This window comes from Physella acuta, unplaced genomic scaffold (genome assembly GCF_028476545.2).
Source record: "Physella acuta isolate Inbredline_101_S28 unplaced genomic scaffold, ASM2847654v3 ptg000557l, whole genome shotgun sequence".
NCBI lineage: Eukaryota > Metazoa > Mollusca > Gastropoda > Physidae > Physella > Physella acuta.
The window spans coordinates 2662-24371 of NW_026732076.1; the positions used below are offsets into that span (position 1 = coordinate 2662).

At 34.6% G+C, this 21710-nt stretch overlaps 1 protein-coding gene across 4 annotated transcripts in view; it reads right to left on the reverse strand.

Annotated features, from left to right (window-relative positions):
- Positions 1 to 257: 257 nt before the first annotated feature.
- The window catches only part of LOC131946391 (sodium-dependent lysophosphatidylcholine symporter 1-B), a 28524-nt gene continuing 7071 nt past the window's right edge, over positions 258 to 21710 (reverse strand). For all 4 annotated transcript variants that reach the window (XM_059307131.1, XM_059307130.1, XM_059307129.1 and 1 more), the window contains exons 3-7: positions 19856 to 20005; positions 8733 to 8854; positions 6285 to 6450; positions 3062 to 3140; positions 258 to 421 (exon numbers count right to left, since the gene is read on the reverse strand). In XM_059307131.1, the coding sequence (XP_059163114.1) occupies positions 273 to 421; positions 3062 to 3140; positions 6285 to 6450; positions 8733 to 8854; positions 19856 to 20005 (666 nt within the window). In that variant the 3' untranslated portion in view covers positions 258 to 272. The remainder of the gene's footprint in view (positions 422 to 3061; positions 3141 to 6284; positions 6451 to 8732; positions 8855 to 19855; positions 20006 to 21710) is intronic.

Consider the following 21710-nt stretch of genomic DNA (forward strand, 5'->3'; position numbering starts at 1 on the left):
GGCCAACCCAACCTTACACTCTAGATGGCCAACCTAACCTTACACTCTAGATGGCCAACCTTAGACTAGATGGCCAACCCAACCTTACACTCTAGATGGCCCATCCAACCTTACACTCTAGATGGCCAACCTAACCTTACACTCTAGATGGCCAACCTAACCTTACACTCTAGATGGCCAACCTTAGACTAGATGGCCAACCTAACCTTACACTCTAGATGGCCCACCTAACCTTTCACTCTAGATGGCCAACCTTAGACTAGATGGCCCATCTAAACATTAGACTCTAGATGGCCCACCTGCTCCAAAAGGCCAGTTCTGTTCACCCCTGGTTCCTCATTTCCTTTACACCTTGTGTTGCCAACAAAAAGACCTTGAGTTACAACAGCAACCAGCACACCGGTCACTTCAAACGCCATCCCTGGGGAAATATTTTTAAAATCTGGGGAAATATTTTAAAATCTGGGGAAATATTTTAAAATCTGGGGAAATATTTTAAAATCTGGGGAAATATTTTTAAATCTGGGGAAATATTTTAAAATCTGGGGAAATATTTTAAAATCTGGGGAAATATTTTAAAATCTGGGGAAATATTTTAAAATCTGGGGAAATATTTTAAAATCTGGGGAAATATTTTTAAATCTGGGGAAATATTTTAAAATCTGGGGAAATATTTTAAAATCTGGGGAAATATTTTAAAATCTGGGGAAATATTTTTTTAAATCTGGGGAAATATTTTAAAATCTGGGGAAATATTTTAAAATCTGGGGAAATATTTTAAAATCTGGGGAAATATTTTTAAAATCTGGGGAAATATTTTAAAATCTGGGGAAATATTTTAAAATCTGGGGAAATATTTTAAAATCTGGGGAAATATTTTAAAATCTGGGGAAATATTTTAAAATCTGGGGAAATATTTTTAAATCTGGGGAAATATTTTAAAATCTGGGGAAATATTTTAAAATCTGGGGAAATATTTTTAAAATCTGGGGAAATATTTTAAAATCTGGGGAAATATTTTAAAATCTTTTGCCATCCCTGGGGAAATATTTTTAAAATCTTTTGCCATCCCTGGGGAAATATTTTAAAATCTTTTGCCATCCCTGGGGAAATATTTTAAAATCTTTTGCCATCCCTGGGGAAATATTTTAAAATCTTTTGCCATCCCTGGGGAAATATTTTTAAATCTTTTGCCATCCCTGGGGAAATATTTTTAAATCTTTTGCCATTCCTGGGGAAATATTTTAAAATCTTTTGCCATCCCTGGGGAAATATTTTAAAATCTTTTGCCATTCCTGGGGAAATATTTTAAAATCTTTTGCCATTCCTGGGGAAATATTTTAAAATCTTTTGCCATCCCTGGGGAAATATTTTAAAATCTTTTGCCATTCCTGGGGAAATATTTTAAAATCTTTTGCCATTCCTGGGGAAATATTTTAAAATCTTTTGCCATTCCTGGGGAAATATTTTAAAATCTTTTGCCATCCCTGGGGAAATATTTTAAAATCTTTTGCCATTCCTGGGGAAATATTTTAAAATCTTTTGCCATCCCTGGGGAAATATTTTAAAATCTTTTGCCATTCCTGGGGAAATATTTTAAAATCTTTTGCCATCCCTGGGGAAATATTTTAAAATCTTTTGCCATTCCTGGGAAAATATTTTAAAATCTTTTGCCATTCCTGGGGAAATATTTTAAAATCTTTTGCCATCCCTGGGGAAATATTTTAAAATCTTTTGCCATTCCTGGGGAAATATTTTAAAATCTTTTGCCATCCCTGGGGAAATATTTTAAAATCTTTTGCCATTCCTGGGGAAATATTTTAAAATCTTTTGCCATCCCTGGGGAAATATTTTAAAATCTTTTGCCATCCCTGGGGAAATATTTTAAAATCTTTTGCCATCTCTGGGGAAATATTTTAAAAATCTTTTGCCATCCCTGGGGAAATATTTTAAAATCTTTTGCCATTCCTGGGGAAATATTTAAAATTCTTTTGCCATTCCTGGGGAAATATTTTAAAATCTTTTGCCATCCCTGGGGAAATATTTTAAAATCTTTTGCCATTCCTGGGGAAATATTTTAAAATCTTTTGCCATCCCTGGGGAAATATTTTAAAATCTTTTGCCATCCCTGGGGAAAAAATTTAAAAAATCTTTTGCCATCCCTGGGGAAAAAATTTAAAAAATCTTTTGCCATTCCTGGGGAAATATTTTAAAATCTTTTGCCATCTCTGGGGAAATATTTTAAAATCTTTTGCCATCCCTGGGGAAATATTTTAAAATCTTTTGCCATTCCTGGGGAAATATTTTTAAAATCTTTTGCAATTCCTGGGGAAATATTTTTAAAAATATTTTGCCAGTTTATTGACACTGATCTTAAGAGGAAGAGATTTAAAACACAACACAAAATATAAGTGGTCAACTGTTGCAAGACATGCTAGGCTGATTTTTTAACTGCTGGTTGACTGGTTAAGTGGTTGACTGGCTGACTGGTTAAGTGGTTGAATGGTTAAGTGGTTGACTGGTTAAGTGGTTGACTGGTTAGGTGGTTTACTGGTTAAGTGGTTGACTGGTTAAGTGGTTGACTGGTTAAGTGGTTGACTGGCTGACTGATTAAGTGGTTGACTGATTAAGTGGTTGACTGGTTAAGTGGTTGACTGGTTGAATGCTTAAGTAGTTGACTGGTTAAGTGGTTGACTGGTTAAGTGGTTGAATGGTTAAGTGGTTGACTGGTTGAATGGTTAAGTGGTTGAATAGTTAAGTGGTTGACTGGTTAAGTGGTTGAATAGTTAAGTGGTTGAATGGTTAAGTGGTTGAATAGTTAAGTGGTTGACTGGTTAAGTGGTTGACTGATTAAGTGGTTGACTGGTTAAGTGGTTGACTGGTTAAGTGGTTGACTGGTTAAGTGGTTGAATAGTTAAGTGGTTGACTGGTTAAGTGGTTGACTGGTTAAGTGGTTGACTGGCTGACTGATTAAGTGGTTGACTGGTTAAGTGGTTGACTTGTTGAATGGTTAAGTAGTTGACTGGTACCTACTAGCAGTAAAGAATCAATGAAATCTTACTGATAAATGTGATTGAGTCCCTTTCTTTCTGGACAGTTGTGACATACATGGTCATGGCAGTGTAAGGCACATGTAAACACTAAAATACAGACAGTAAGATATGTAAGCACTAAAATACAGACAGTAAGATATGTAAGCATTAAAATACATACAGTAAGACATGTAAGCACTAAAATACAGACAGTAAGACATGTAAGCACTAAAATACAGACAGTAAGACATGTAAGCACTAAAATACAGACAGTAAGACATGTAAGCACTAAAATACAGACAGTAAGACATGTAAGCACTAAAATACAGACAGTAAGACATGTAAGCACTAAAATACAGACAGTAACACACATGACACATGAGAAAATAGAAATAAGAGTACATTTTTAAAAAAGGGGAAGATGTCTGTACTAATGTCATATCATGGTGTCATGTTTTACTGGTGTCATGCTTTACTGGTGTCATGTTTTACTGGTGTCATGTCATGGTGTCATGTTTTACTGGTGTCATGCTTTACTGGTGTCATGTCATGGTGTCATGTTTTACTGGTGTCATGTTTTACTGTTGTCATGTTTTACTGGTGTCATGTCATGGTGTCATGTTTTACTGGTGTCATGTTTTACTGGTGTCATGTCATGGTGTCATGTTTTACTGGTGTCATGTTTTACTGGTGTCATGTCATGGTGTCATGTTTTACTGGTGCCATGCTTTACTGGTGTAATTTTTTACTGGTGTCATGCTTTACTGGTGTCATTTTTTACTGGTGTCATGTTATACTGGTGTCATGTTTTACTGGTGTCATGTTTTACTGATGTCATGTCATGGTGTCATGTTATATTGGTGTCATGTTTTACTGGTGCCATGTTTTACTGGTGTCATGTCATGGTGTCATGTTTTAATGGTGTCATGTTTTACTGGTGTCATGTTTTACTGGTGTCATGTTTTACTGGTGTCATGTTTTACTGGTGTCATGTTTTACTGGTGTCATGTTTTACTGGTGTCATGTTTTACTGGTGTCATGTCATGGTGTCATGTTATACTGGGGTCATGTTGTGGTGTCATGTTTTACTGGTGTCATGTCATGATGTCATGTTTTACTGGTGTCATGTTTTACTGGTGTCATGTTTTACTGGTGTCATGTTTTACTGGTGTCATGTTTTACTGGTTTCATGTTTTACTGGTGTCATGTTTTACTGGTGTCATGTCATGGTGTCATGTTTTACTGATTTCATGTTTTACTGGTGTCATGTTTTACTGGTGTCATGTTTTACTGGTGTCATGTTTTACTGGTGTCATGTCATGGTGTCATGTTTTACTGGTGTCATGTCATGGTGTCATGTTTTACTGGTGTCATGTCATGATGTCCTATTTTACTGGTGTCATGTTTTACTGGTGTCATGTTTTACTGGTGTCATGTTTTACTGGTTTCATGTTTTACTGGTGTCATGTTTTACTGGTGTCATGTCATGGTGTCATGTTTTACTGGTGTCATGTTTTACTGGTGTCATGTCATGGTGTCATGTCATGGTGTCATGTTATACTGGTGTCATGTTTTACTGGTGCCATGTTTTACTGGTGTCATGTCATGGTGTCATGTTTTAATGGTGTCATGTTTTACTGGTGTCATGTTTTACTGGTGTCATGTTTTACTGGTGTCATGTTTTACTGGTGTCATGTTTTACTGGTGTCATGTTTTACTGGTGTCATGTCATGGTGTCATGTTATACTGGTGTCATGTCATGGTGTCATGTTTTACTGGTGTCATGTCATGATGTCATGTTTTACTGGTGTCATGTTTTACTGGTTTCATGTTTTACTGGTGTCATGTTTTACTGGTGTCATGTCATGGTGTCATGTTTTACTGGTTTCATGTTTTACTGGTGTCATGTTTTACTGGTGTCATGTTTTACTGGTGTCATGTTTTACTGGTGTCATGTCATGGTGTCATGTTTTACTGGTGTCATGTTTTACTGGTGTCATGTCATGGTGTCATGTCATGGTGTCATGTTATACTGGTGTCATGTTTTACTGGTGCCATGTTTTACTGGTGTCATGTCATGGTGTCATGTTTTAATGGTGTCATGTTTTACTGGTGTCATGTTTTAATGGTGTCATGTTTTACTGGTGTCATGTTTTACTGGTGTCATGTTTTACTGGTGTCATGTTTTACTGGTGTCATGTTTTACTGGTGTCATGTTTTACTGGTGTCATGTCATGGTGTCATGTTATTCTGGTGTCATGTCATGGTGTCATGTTTTACTGGTGTCATGTCATGATTCATGTTTTACTGGTGTCATGTTTTACTGGTGTCATGTTTTACTGGTGTCATGTTTTACTGGTGTCATGTCATGGTGTCATGTTTTACTGGTGTCATGTCATGGTGTCATGTTTTACTGGTGTCATGTCATGATGTCCTATTTTACTGGTGTCATGTTTTACTGGTGTCATGTTTTACTGGTGTCATGTTTTACTGGTTTCATGTTTTACTGGTGTCATGTTTTACTGGTGTCATGTCATGGTGTCATGTTTTACTGGTGTCATGTTTTACTGGTGTCATGTCATGGTGTCATGTCATGCTGTCATGTTATACTGGTGTCATGTTTTACTGGTGCCATGTTTTACTGGTGTCATGTCATGGTGTCATGTTTTAATGGTGTCATGTTTTACTGGTGTCATGTTTTACTGGTGTCATGTTTTACTGGTGTCATGTTTTACTGGTGTCATGTTTTACTGGTGTCATGTTTTACTGGTGTCATGTTTTACTGGTGTCATGTCATGGTGTCATGTTATACTGGTGTCATGTCATGGTGTCATGTTTTACTGGTGTCATGTCATGATGTCATGTTTTACTGGTGTCATGTTTTACTGGTGTCATGTTTTACTGGTTTCATGTTTTACTGGTGTCATGTTTTACTGGTGTCATGTCATGGTGTCATGTTTTACTGGTTTCATGTTTTACTGGTGTCATGTTTTACTGGTGTCATGTTTTACTGGTGTTATGTTTTACTGGTGTCATGTCATGGTGTCATGTTTTACTGGTGTCATGTCATGGTGTCATGTTTTACTGGTGTCATGTCATGATGTCATATTTTACTGGTGTCATGTTTTACTGGTGTCATGTTTTACTGGTGTCATGTTTTACTGGTTTCATGTTTTACTGGTGTCATGTCATGGTGTCATGTTTTACTGGTATTAAAGAGTAGACAGAAAAAAACCTGAAAGCTCTACATACAGTCAGGAAACCTTGAAACAGACAGTAGACAGCAAAATAAAATCCCAGTTTAGCTGAGTCGGATGCGTCAACTACAAGCAGACCCTTGCTGTCCAGTTTGCTGCCCCAGGGAATGTAAAATAGTAGGAAGTAGCAGGCACAAGCAAATGGTGTAGACAACAATATCCTAGGAAGAAAATCAAATCATAGGCAACAAATCAAATCATAGGCAACAAATCAAATCATAGGCAACAAATCAATGCAAACAATTGGTTTAATTGCTAGGCAGAGTTTTTGCGAGGCGGGGCGAGGGGTGCGGACCGCACCAGATGACATCATTTAGGAGGTGAAACCATGGCTAAAAATTTCACAATATATAGAAGAAAAAAGCTTTCTGACAGTTCAATTAATGATAAATAAGAATTAATCCACTGGTATTAATAACTAACTACAGACAACCATCTGTGCACACTTTAAAGCTGCAAAATTTAGAGAGCAATAAAGGCTTGTTGAGTATTTTGAATAAAAGGTAAGTCAATCAATGACAGTAGAGGGGGTGACACCAATATCTAATGATTTATTATGAAAACGATGCTTTTTCCACATGAATAAATAGGTGGATTATGAGCACAAGTTAAATGCATTAAGCAAAATGGGAAGGGGATGTCACCAATCGCAAGTATATATAGTTGCAATTTAGACCTATATATATATATATATATATATATATATATATATATATATATATATATATATATATATATATATATATATATATATATATATATATATGAAACATGTTTTTTCTGGTTGGGGGGGGGGGGGGGTGACACCAAGGGTTCCATGACAAATGATCTCAGGACAAATGATCTCAGACAAAATATCTCAGACAGAGAAATTGTAATAGTATGTATGATGATTTTAGCTGATTTGAACTTTTTTTAATTGACTGTTAATATCGGTCTGTTTACTTTTTTAATGATAATGTATAAAACAAATAAAGTAATGGATGTTATACAACATAAAGGTTCAAAACACGCGAAATATTTTTTAAAAATGTGAATGGGTCTTCAGGTTTGTAACGTTAAACTATTGTTTTTATTGCATCATCAGCACAAACATAACGTTTAGGTTTCTTTGCAGTCAGGTACATCAATATGACCACACCTCTCCAAAACTATGTGATCATCTATTTTGTGAACTCTTGCTCGACATGTCCTAATTTCACATTTCCAAATCTCTTTGCCTGCTTATGGCAAACATAAATTCACCAGAAACTAATGTCCTAAAACCTTTCCGCGAGGTAACGAAAGAGGCCATAACTGAGTAATCACCACTAATTTTGCTTTGTTTAATGCACCCTACGACAAACTTAGCTCTGGGATGACTGCTGTTTGTTTAAATAAGCATTTGTCACCTGATCACTAAGGTGTGACCGACGCATAACTATTGACTGTTGATGTTAGTTGTATTGTCCAAGGAGGGCAGATATCTTTCCCTATTTTGTCTGGGATATTTTGTCTGAGATCAATTGTCTGTGGTATCATTTGTCCTGATATATTTTGTCCTGGTATCTTTTGTCCGTGAGATATTTTGTATGAGATATTTTGTCTGAGATATTTTGTCTGAGATATTTTGTCTGAGATATTTTGTCTGAGATATTTTGTCTGAGATATTTTGTCTGAGATATTTTGTCCGTGAGATATTTTGTCTGAGATATTTTGTCCTGAGATATTTTGTCTGAGATATTTTGTCTGAGATATTTTGTCTGAGATATTTTGTCCGTGAGATATTTTGTCTGAGATATTTTGTCCGTGAGATATTTTGTCTGAGATATTTTGTCTGAGATATTTTGTCCGTGAGATATTTTGTCTGAGATATTTTGTCTGAGATATTTTGTCCATGAGATATTTTGTCTGAGATATTTTGTCTGAGATATTTTGTCCTGAGATATTTTGTCTGAGATATTTTGTCCTGAGATATTTTGTCTGAGATATTTTGTCCTGAGATATTTTGTCTGAGATATTTTGTCTGAGATATTTTGTCCGTGAGATATTTTGTCTGAGATATTTTGTCCGTGAGATATTTTGTCTGAGATATTTTGTCTGAGATATTTTGTCATTGAGATATTTTGTCTGAGATATTTTGTCTGAGATATTTTGTCCGTGAGATATTTTGTCTGAGATATTTTGTCTGAGATATTTTGTCTGAGATATTTTGTCCTGAGATATTTTGTCTGAGATATTTTGTCTGAGATATTTTGTCCGTGAGATATTTTGTCTGAGATATTTTGTCCGTGAGATATTTTGTCTGAGATATTTTGTCCTGAGATATTTTGTCCTGTCACCACACCAAGAGGTCCCGTACCAGGTGACCCCCAGCCTTTGACCCCCAGCCTGTGACCCCCAGCCTCGCAACACCACTGTTGCTAGGGTATAAGTTTTGATCTGTTTTAGAAATGACATTTACCACGGCCTCATTTTGCCCCATCTGGTGTTAGTTTTCTGAACCAAGATCCCAATAGTGGGATCAGTTACAGCATCCCAAGCCTTGCCGCTGAACAATATGATGGACACATACCTTGGCTTTAACTGGAGAGAACATTTCACATCATTTAATACTAGACATTCCACATCATTCAGACATTTCACATCATTCAGACATTTCACATCATTAAACACCAGACATTTCACATCATTAAACACCAGACATTTCACATCATTAAACACCAGACATTTCACATCATTAAACACCAGACATTTCAAATCATTAAACACCAGACATTTCACATCATTAAACACCAGACATTTCACATCATTAAACACCAGACATTTCACATCATTAAACACCAGACATTTCACATCATTCAGACATTTCACATCATCAAACACCAGACATTTCACATCATTAAACACCAGACATTTCACATCATTATAGAACAGACATTTCACATCATCAAACACCAGACATTTCACATCATTCAGACATTTCACATCATTAAACACCAGACATTTTACATCATCAAACACCAGACATTTCACATCATCAAACACCAGACATTTCACATCATTCAGACATTTCACATCATTAAACACCAGACATTTCACATCATTAAACACCAGACATTTCACATCATTAAACACCAGAAATTTCACATCATTCAGACATTTCACATCATTAAACACCAGACATTTCACATCATTAAACACCAGACATTTCACATCATTAAACACCAGACATTTCACATCATTCAGACATTTCACATCATTAAACATCAGACATTTCACATCATTCAGACATTTCACATCATTAAACACCAGACATTTCACATCATTAAACACCAGACATTTCACATCTTTCAGACATTTCACATCATTAAACACCAGACATTTCACATCATTAAACACCAGACATTTCACATCATCAAACACCAGACATTTCACATCATTCAGACATTTCACATAATCAAACACCAAACATTTCACATCATTAAACACCAGACTTTTCACATCATTAAGACATTCCACATCATTAAACACCAGACATTTCACATCATTAAACACCAGACATTTCACATCAATAAACACCAGACATTTCACATCATTAAACACCAGACATTTCACATCATTAAACACCAGACATTTCACATCATTAAACACCAGACATTTCACATCATTAAACACCAGACATTTCACATCATTAAACACCAGACATTTCACATCATTAAACACCAGACATTTCACATCATTAAACACCAGACATTTCACATCATTCAGACACATTCCACATTATTAAACACCAGACATTTCACATCATTAAACACCAGACATTTCACATCATTCAGACATTTCACATCATTCAGACATTCCACATCATTAAACACCAGACATTTCACATCATTAAACACCAGACATTTCACATCATTAAACACCAGACATTTTACATCATTAAACACCAGACATTTCACATCATTAAACACCAGACATTTCACATCATTAAACACCAGACATTTCACATCATTAAACACCAGACATTTCACATTATTCAGACATTTCACATCATTCAGACATTTCACATCATTCAGACATTTCACATCATTAAACATCAGACATTTCACATCATTCAGACATTTCACATCATTAAACACCAGACATTTCACATCATTAAACACCAGACATTTCACATCTTTCAGACATTTCACATCATTAAACACCAGACATTTCACATCATTAAACACCAGACATTTCACATCATCAAACACCAGACATTTCACATCATTCAGACATTTCACATAATCAAACACCAAACATTTCACATCATTAAACACCAGACTTTTCACATCATTAAGACATTCCACATCATTAAACACCAGACATTTCACATCATTAAACACCAGACATTTCACATCAATAAACACCAGACATTTCACATCATTAAACACCAGACATTTCACATCATTAAACACCAGACATTTCACATCATTAAACACCAGACATTTCACATCATTAAACACCAGACATTTCACATCATTAAACACCAGACATTTCACATCATTAAACACCAGACATTTCACATCATTAAACACCAGACATTTCACATCATTCAGACACATTCCACATTATTAAACACCAGACATTTCACATCATTAAACACCAGACATTTCACATCATTCAGACATTTCACATCATTCAGACATTCCACATCATTAAACACCAGACATTTCACATCATTAAACACCAGACATTTCACATCATTAAACACCAGACATTTTACATCATTAAACACCAGACATTTCACATCATTAAACACCAGACATTTCACATCATTAAACACCAGACATTTCACATCATTAAACACCAGACATTTCACATTATTCAGACATTTCACATCATTCAGACATTTCACATCATTCAGACATTTCACATCATTCAGACATTCCACATCATCAAACACCAAACATTTCACATCATTTTACACCAGACATTTCACATCTCTCAGACATTTCACATCATTAAACACCAGACATTTCACATCATTAAACACCAGACATTTTACATCATTAAACACCAGACATTTCACATCATTAAACACCAGACATTTCACATCATTAAACACCAGACATTTCACATCATTAAACACCAGACATTTCACATTATTCAGACATTTCACATCATTCAGACATTTCACATCATTCAGACATTTCACATCATTCAGACATTCCACATCATCAAACACCAAACATTTCACATCATTTTACACCAGACATTTCACATCTCTCAGACATTTCACATCATTAAACACCAGACATTTCACATCATTAAACACCAGACATTTCACATCATTCAGATATTTCACATCATTAAACACCAGACATTTCACATAATCAAACACCAAACATTTCACATCATTAAACACCAGACTTTTCACATCATTAAGACATTCCACATCATTAAACACCAGACATTTCACATCATTAAACACCAGACATTTCACATCATTAAACACCAGACTTTTCACATCATTAAGACATTCGACATCATTAAACACCAGACATTTCACATCATTAAACACCAGACATTTCACATCATTAAACACCAGACATTTCACATCATTCAGACATTTCACATCATTCAGACATTTCACATCATTCAGACATTCCACATCATTAAACACCAGACATTTCACATCATTAAACACCAGACATTTCACATCATTCAGACATTCCACATTATTAAACACCAGACATTTCACATCATTAAACACCAGACATTTCACATCATTCAGACATTTCACATCATTCAGACATTTCACATCATTCAGACATTCCACATCATTAAACACCAGACATTTCACATCATTAAACACCAGACATTTCACATCATTAAACACCAGACATTTTACATCATTAAACACCAGACATTTCACATCATTAAACACCAGACATTTCACATCATTAAACACCAGACATTTCACATCATTAAACACCAGACATTTCACATTATTCAGACATTTCACATCATTCAGACATTTCACATCATTCAGACATTCCACATCATCAAACACCAAACATTTCACATCATTTTACACCAGACATTTCATATCATTTAACACCAGACATTGCACATCATTAAACACCAGACATTTCACATCATTCAGACATTCCACATTATTAAACACCAGACATTTCACATCATTAAACACCAGACATTTCACATCATTAAGACATTCCACATTATTAAACACCAGACATTTCACATCATTAAACACCAGACATTTCACATCATTAAACACCAGACATTTCACATCATTAAACACCAGACATTTCACATCATTAAACACCAGACATTTCACATCATTAAACACCAGACATTTCACATCATTAAACACCAGACATTTCACATCATTAAACACCAGACATTTCACATCATTAAACACCAGACATTTCACATCATTAAACACCAGACATTTCACATCATTAAACACCAGACATTTCACATCATTCAGACACATTCCACATTATTAAACACCAGACATTTCACATCATTAAACACCAGATATTTCACATCATTCAGACATTTCACATCATTCAGACATTCCACATCATTAAACACCAGACATTTCACATCATTAAACACCAGACATTTCACATCATTAAACACCAGACATTTTACATCATTAAACACCAGACATTTCACATCATTAAACACCAGACATTTCACATCATTAAACACCAGACATTTCACATCATTAAACACCAGACATTTCACATTATTCAGACATTTCACATCATTCAGACATTCCACATCATCAAACACCAAACATTTCACATCATTTTACACCAGACATTTCACATCTTTCAGACATTTCACATCATTAAACACCAGACATTTCACATCATTAAACACCAGACATTTCACATCATTCAGACATTTCACATCATTAAACACCAGACATTTCACATCATCAAACACCAGACATTTCACATCATTCAGACATTTCACATCATTAAACACCAGACATTTCACATCATTAAACACCAGACATTTCACATCATTCAGACATTCCACATCATTAAACACCAGACATTTCACATCATTAAACACCAGACATTTCACATCATTAAGACATTCCACATCATTAAACACCAGACATTTCACATCATTAAACACCAGACATTTCACATCATTAAACACCAGACATTTCACATTATTCAGACATTTCACATCATTCAGACATTTCACATCATTCAGACATTTCACATCATTCAGACATTCCACATCATCAAACACCAAACATTTCACATCATTTTACACCAGACATTTCACATCTTTCAGACATTTCACATCATTAAACACCAGACATGTCACATCATTAAACACCAGACATTTCACATCATTCAGACATTTCACATCATTAAACACCAGACATTTCACATCATTAAACACCAGACATTTCACATCTTTCAGACATTTCACATCATTAAACACCAGACATTTCACATCATTAAACACCAGACATTTCACATCATCAAACACCAGACATTTCACATCATTCAGACATTTCACATAATCAAACACCAAACATTTCACATCATTAAACACCAGACTTTTCACATCATTAAGACATTCCACATCATTAAACACCAGACATTTCACATCATTAAACACCAGACATTTCACATCATTAAACACCAGACATTTCACATCATTAAACACCAGACATTTCAAATCATTAAACACCAGACATTTCACATCATTAAACACCAGACATTTCACATCATTAAACACCAGACATTTCACATCATTAAACACCAGACATTTCACATCATTCAGACATTTCACATCATCAAACACCAGACATTTCACATCATTAAACACCAGACATTTCACATCATTATAGAACAGACATTTCACATCATTAAACACCAGACATTTCACATCATTCAGACATTTCACATCATTAAACACCAGACATTTCACATCATTAAACACCAGACATTTCACATCATTAAACACCAGACATTTCACATCATTCAGACATTTCACATCATTAAACACCAGACATTTTACATCATCAAACACCAGACATTTCACATCATCAAACACCAGACATTTCACATCATTCAGACATTTCACATCATTAAACACCAGACATTTCACATCATTAAACACCAGACATTTCACATCATTAAACACCAGAAATTTCACATCTTTCAGACATTTCACATCATTAAACACCAGACATTTCACATCATTAAACACCAGACATTTCACATCATTAAACACCAGACATTTCACATCATTCAGACATTTCACATCATTAAACACCAGACATTTCACATCTTTCAGACATTTCACATCATTAAACACAAGACATTTCACATCATTAAACACCAGACATTTCACATCATCAAACACCAGACATTTCACATCATTCAGACATTTCACATAATCAAACACCAAACATTTCACATCATTAAACACCAGACTTTTCACATCATTAAGACATTCCACATCATTAAACACCAGACATTTCACATCATTAAACACCAGACATTTCACATCATTAAACACCAGACATTTCACATCATTAAACACCAGACATTTCACATCATTAAACACCAGACATTTCACATCATTAAACACCAGACATTTCACATCATTAAACACCAGACATTTCACATCATTAAACACCAGACATTTCACATCATTAAACACCAGACATTTCACATCATTAAACACCAGACATTTCACATCATTCAGACACATTCCACATTATTAAACACCAGACATTTCACATCATTAAACACCAGATATTTCACATCATTCAGACATTTCACATCATTCAGACATTCCACATCATTAAACACCAGACATTTCACATCATTAAACACCAGACATTTCACATCATTAAACACCAGACATTTTACATCATTAAACACCAGACATTTCACATCATTAAACACCAGACATTTCACATCATTAAACACCAGACATTTCACATCATTAAACACCAGACATTTCACATTATTCAGACATTTCACATCATTCAGACATTCCACATCATCAAACACCAAACATTTCACATCATTTTACACCAGAAATTTCACATCTTTCAGACATTTCACATCATTAAACACCAGACATTTCACATCATTAAACACCAGACATTTCACATCATTCAGACATTTCACATCATTAAACACCAGACATTTCACATCATCAAACACCAGACATTTCACATCATTCAGACATTTCACATCATTAAACACCAGACATTTCACATCATTAAACACCAGACATTTCACATCATTCAGACATTCCACATCATTAAACACCAGACATTTCACATCATTAAACACCAGACATTTCACATCATTAAGACATTCCACATCATTAAACACCAGACATTTCACATCATTAAACACCAGACATTTCACATCATTAAACACCAGACATTTCACATTATTCAGACATTTCACATCATTCAGACATTTCACATCATTCAGACATTTCACATCATTCAGACATTCCACATCATCAAACACCAAACATTTCACATCATTTTACACCAGACATTTCACATCTTTCAGACATTTCACATCATTAAACACCAGACATTTCACATCATTAAACACCAGACATTTCACATCATTCAGACATTTCACATCATTAAACACCAGACATTTCACATCATTAAACACCAGACATTTCACATCTTTCAGACATTTCACATCATTAAACACCAGACATTTCACATCATTAAACACCAGACATTTCACATCATCAAACACCAGACATTTCACATCATTCAGACATTTCACATAATCAAACACCAAACATTTCACATCATTAAACACCAGACTTTTCACATCATTAAGACATTCCACATCATTAAACACCAGACATTTCACATCATTAAACACCAGACATTTCACATCATTAAACACCAGACATTTCACATCATTAAACACCAGACATTTCACATCATTAAACACCAGACATTTCACATCATTCAGACATTTCACATCATCAAACACCAGACATTTCACATCATTAAACACCAGACATTTCACATCATTATAGAACAGACATTTCACATCATTAAACACCAGACATTTCACATCATTCAGACATTTCACATCATTAAACACCAGACATTTCACATCATTAAACACCAGACATTTCACATCATTAAACACCAGACATTTCACATCATTCAGACATTTCACATCATTAAACACCAGACATTTTACATCATCAAACACCAGACATTTCACATCATCAAACACCAGACATTTCACATCATTCAGACATTTCACATCATTAAACACCAGACATTTCACATCATTAAACACCAGACATTTCACATCATTAAACACCAGAAATTTCACATCATTCAGACATTTCACATCATTAAACACCAGACATTTCACATCATTAAACACCAGACATTTCACATCATTAAACACCAGACATTTCACATCATTCAGACATTTCACATCATTAAACACCAGACATTTCACATCATTCAGACATTTCACATCATTAAACACCAGACATTTCACATCATTAAACACCAGACATTTCACATCTTTCAGACATTTCACATCATTAAACACCAGACATTTCACATCATTAAACACCAGACATTTCACATCATCAAACACCAGACATTTCACATCATTCAGACATTTCACATAATCAAACACCAAACATTTCACATCATTAAACACCAGACTTTTCACATCATTAAGACATTCCACATCATTAAACACCAGACATTTCACATCATTAAACACCAGACATTTCACATCAATAAACACCAGACATTTCACATCATTAAACACCAGACATTTCACATCATTAAACACCAGACATTTCACATCATTAAACACCAGACATTTCACATCATTAAACACCAGACATTTCACATCATTAAACACCAGACATTTCACATCATTAAACACCAGACATTTCACATCATTAAACACCAGACATTTCACATCATTCAGACACATTCCACATTATTAAACACCAGACATTTCACATCATTAAACACCAGACATTTCACATCATTCAGACATTTCACATCATTCAGACATTCCACATCATTAAACACCAGACATTTCACATCATTAAACACCAGACATTTCACATCATTAAACACCAGACATTTTACATCATTAAACACCAGACATTTCACATCATTAAACACCAGACATTTCACATCATTAAACACCAGACATTTCACATCATTAAACACCAGACATTTCACATTATTCAGACATTTCACATCATTCAGACATTTCACATCATTCAGACATTTCACATCATTCAGACATTCCACATCATCAAACACCAAACATTTCACATCATTTTACACCAGACATTTCACATCTCTCAGACATTTCACATCATTAAACACCAGACATTTCACATCATTAAACACCAGACATTTCACATCATTCAGACATTTCACATCATTAAACACCAGACATTTCACATAATCAAACACCAAACATTTCACATCATTAAACACCAGACTTTTCACATCATTAAGAGATTCCACATCATTAAACACCAGACATTTCACATCATTAAACACCAGACATTTCACATCATTAAACACCAGACTTTTCACATCATTAAGACATTCGACATCATTAAACACCAGACATTTCACATCATTAAACACCAGACATTTCACATCATTAAACACCAGACATTTCACATCATTCAGACATTCCACATTATTAAACACCAGACATTTCACATCATTAAACACCAGACATTTCACATCATTCAGACATTTCACATCATTCAGACATTTCACATCATTCAGACATTCCACATCATTAAACACCAGACATTTCACATCATTAAACACCAGACATTTCACATCATTAAACACCAGACATTTTACATCATTAAACACCAGACATTTCACATCATTAAACACCAGACATTTCACATCATTAAACACCAGACATTTCACATCATTAAACACCAGACATTTCACATTATTCAGACATTTCACATCATTCAGACATTTCACATCATTCAGACATTCCACATCATCAAACACCAAACATTTCACATCATTTTACACCAGACATTTCATATCATTTAACACCAGACATTTCATATCATTTAACACCAGACATTGCACATCATTAAACACCAGACATTTCACATCATTCAGACATTCCACATTATTAAACACCAGACATTTCACATCATTAAACACCAGACATTTCACATCATTAAGACATTCCACATTATTAAACACCAGACATTTCACATCATTAAACACCAGACATTTCACATCATTAAACACCAGACATTTCACATCATTAAACACCAGACATTTCACATCATTAAACACCAGACATTTCACATCATTAAACACCAGACATTTCACATCATTAAACACCAGACATTTCACATCATTAAACACCAGACATTTCACATCATTAAACACCAGACATTTCACATCATTAAACACCAGACATTTCACATCATTAAACACCAGACATTTCACATCATTCAGACACATTCCACATTATTAAACACCAGACATTTCACATCATTAAACACCAGACATTTCACATCATTCAGACATTTCACATCATTCAGACATTCCACATCATTAAACACCAGACATTTCACATCATTAAACACCAGACATTTCACATCATTAAACACCAGACATTTTACATCATTAAACACCAGACATTTCACATCATTAAACACCAGACATTTCACATCATTAAACACCAGACATTTCACATCATTAAACACCAGACATTTCACATTATTCAGACATTTCACATCATTCAGACATTCCACATCATCAAACACCAAACATTTCACATCATTTTACACCAGACATTTCACATCTTTCAGACATTTCACATCATTAAACACCAGACATTTCACATCATTAAACACCAGACATTTCACATCATTCAGACATTTCACATCATTAAACACCAGACATTTCACATCATCAAACACCAGACATTTCACATCATTCAGACATTTCACATCATTAAACACCAGACATTTCACATCATTAAACACCAGACATTTCACATCATTCAGACATTCCACATCATTAAACACCAGACATTTCACATCATTAAACACCAGACATTTCACATCATTAAGACATTCCACATCATTAAACACCAGACATTTCACATCATTAAACACCAGACATTTCACATCATTAAACACCAGACATTTCACATTATTCAGACATTTCACATCATTCAGACATTTCACATCATTCAGACATTTCACATCATTCAGACATTCCACATCATCAAACACCAAACATTTCACATCATTTTACACCAGACATTTCACATCTTTCAGACATTTCACATCATTAAACACCAGACATTTCACATCATTAAACACCAGACATTTCACATCATTCAGACATTTCACATCATTAAACACCAGACATTTCACATCATTAAACACCAGACATTTCACATCATTAAACACCAGACATTTCATATTATTAAACACCAGACATTTCACATCATTAAGCACTAAGTCTTGAATTTGTCAAATGCTTACCAAAGCAACCTCTAAAAGAAATATATTTAAAAAAAATCCTATGACTGTAGCAGTGATCTGGTAGGGGGCGCCACCCACAGCAAAACAGAGTTTTCTCCACAATGGCAACACTTCATCTTCTGTCTGATGAGTTTTTTCAAGTCGAAGATACTGAGATATTAAAAAAAGTTATACAAGAGAGTATTTTAAATCAAATCTAGTCAAGTCTTCTTCAAATATAATTATAGTGGTCTGAAAATGTGGGACAGAAATATTAATTTGCTAGTCAATTAGCAGTATTTTAATTTGTTTAATAAACACAGAGGCATCTCTTGAAAATTTATTTCACTCTTTGTGACAGCCACAAAATCTCATACAGATGCAGAACTAGTCAAAATAAGACTCCCACCCAAATATTTTGTCGGGGCACTTTAAATATATACATAGATACATATATTGATAAATATATAAGCCATATATATATATACTAGGCATGCTGCCCAGCTTCGCTTAGGCTTTCGAAAACATTGAGAATTTTAATGCTTAATTAATTCGCCCGAAGGTCGGTCTACGACCTCAAGAGTTATGAAGAGGTTCCTCGGTGGACATTTTTTTTCGATTTATAGCTCATATAAGGTACCGGTCAGTCGAGGTCAGTTTTGACCCCCACATCGTAGACTTTTCGGCCAACCGGCCCCCGTGTTCTGTCGCACCAAGGCAAGATCATGCCAAATTTGAAGCGCCTGCGGCGCCGGGAAGTGCCCTATCGGACACCCGACAATCTAGATCTAGATCTAGATTCCTAAAAGAATTTTTTTTTAAGTTTAGCCCGAGCATAATAAAACAAGTTAATTAAAAAGTCTAGTGACAATTTTAGCGCAATTTCCTTATGTTATCTAAAAATAGCTCTGTCGTAGCGTAAATCAAGAGCAGGGTTAGTAAAACCATTGGTTAGTTATTAAAACGTTTTTTATTAAAAAAAAATTTCAGTATTTTATACGTTTTATTTACAATAGAGTTACATGACTAAAAACCATTGCGCGCCTAGCTACTGAACGTGATGACGAAGCCATAGAACGTGATGGTGCAGCTATTGAACGTGATGACGCGTGTGGTGTGGTTGGAAAAAATGCCTACTAATTCGGTCCAAATTTTAATTAATTAAAAAAAATTTTTGTGACCGAACGAAAGGATATTTTTGAAAACTTTCTTCGGCAATATTGTTCTAAATTATGGCAGGAATCGATTGGTACATGTTTCAAGTCGCTAAGTGGTCTGGTTGCCGAGATATGGGCCAAAAACTGCTTTTTTTCGAGGTTTTTTGGCTTTTCCGGGAAATCCATGAAAGAAACCCGGAATTTTTATAGCCTATGTTCATCCTCGTAACTTGCTTAACATAATTGCTTTTGGAACTAGTCATCGATATTGCTTCGTTGAGGAGGAGATACGACTTAAAGCTGCGGACACACATCCATCCATTCATTCATTCATACATTCATACATCCAGAAATGACGGGTTAATAAACGCAATTCTCCAGAATGGAAATTGCGCTAAAAAGAATACATCAACCAAGTTGACTTGCTGTGTCTCGAACCCGCACCACCTGCGTGGTTTAATGTACACTAACATCTCCGCTATTTAGGCACCTTATAAAATACGGAGAATGAAAGACGTATTTTAAAATCTTAACTTACGCGAATATGCATATTCTTTCAAATTAATTTTTTATCCCAAATTAGCCAGTTCATAACAAAGATTTTGTATAAAATAAATAAGTCTTGAAATAGTTTAGTCCTAATATAGAAGTTTATTTTTGGAATTGATTTTAGAGAAGTTAGAGTCTAAATCAAGATCTTAGCGTCTACGTCTAGATCG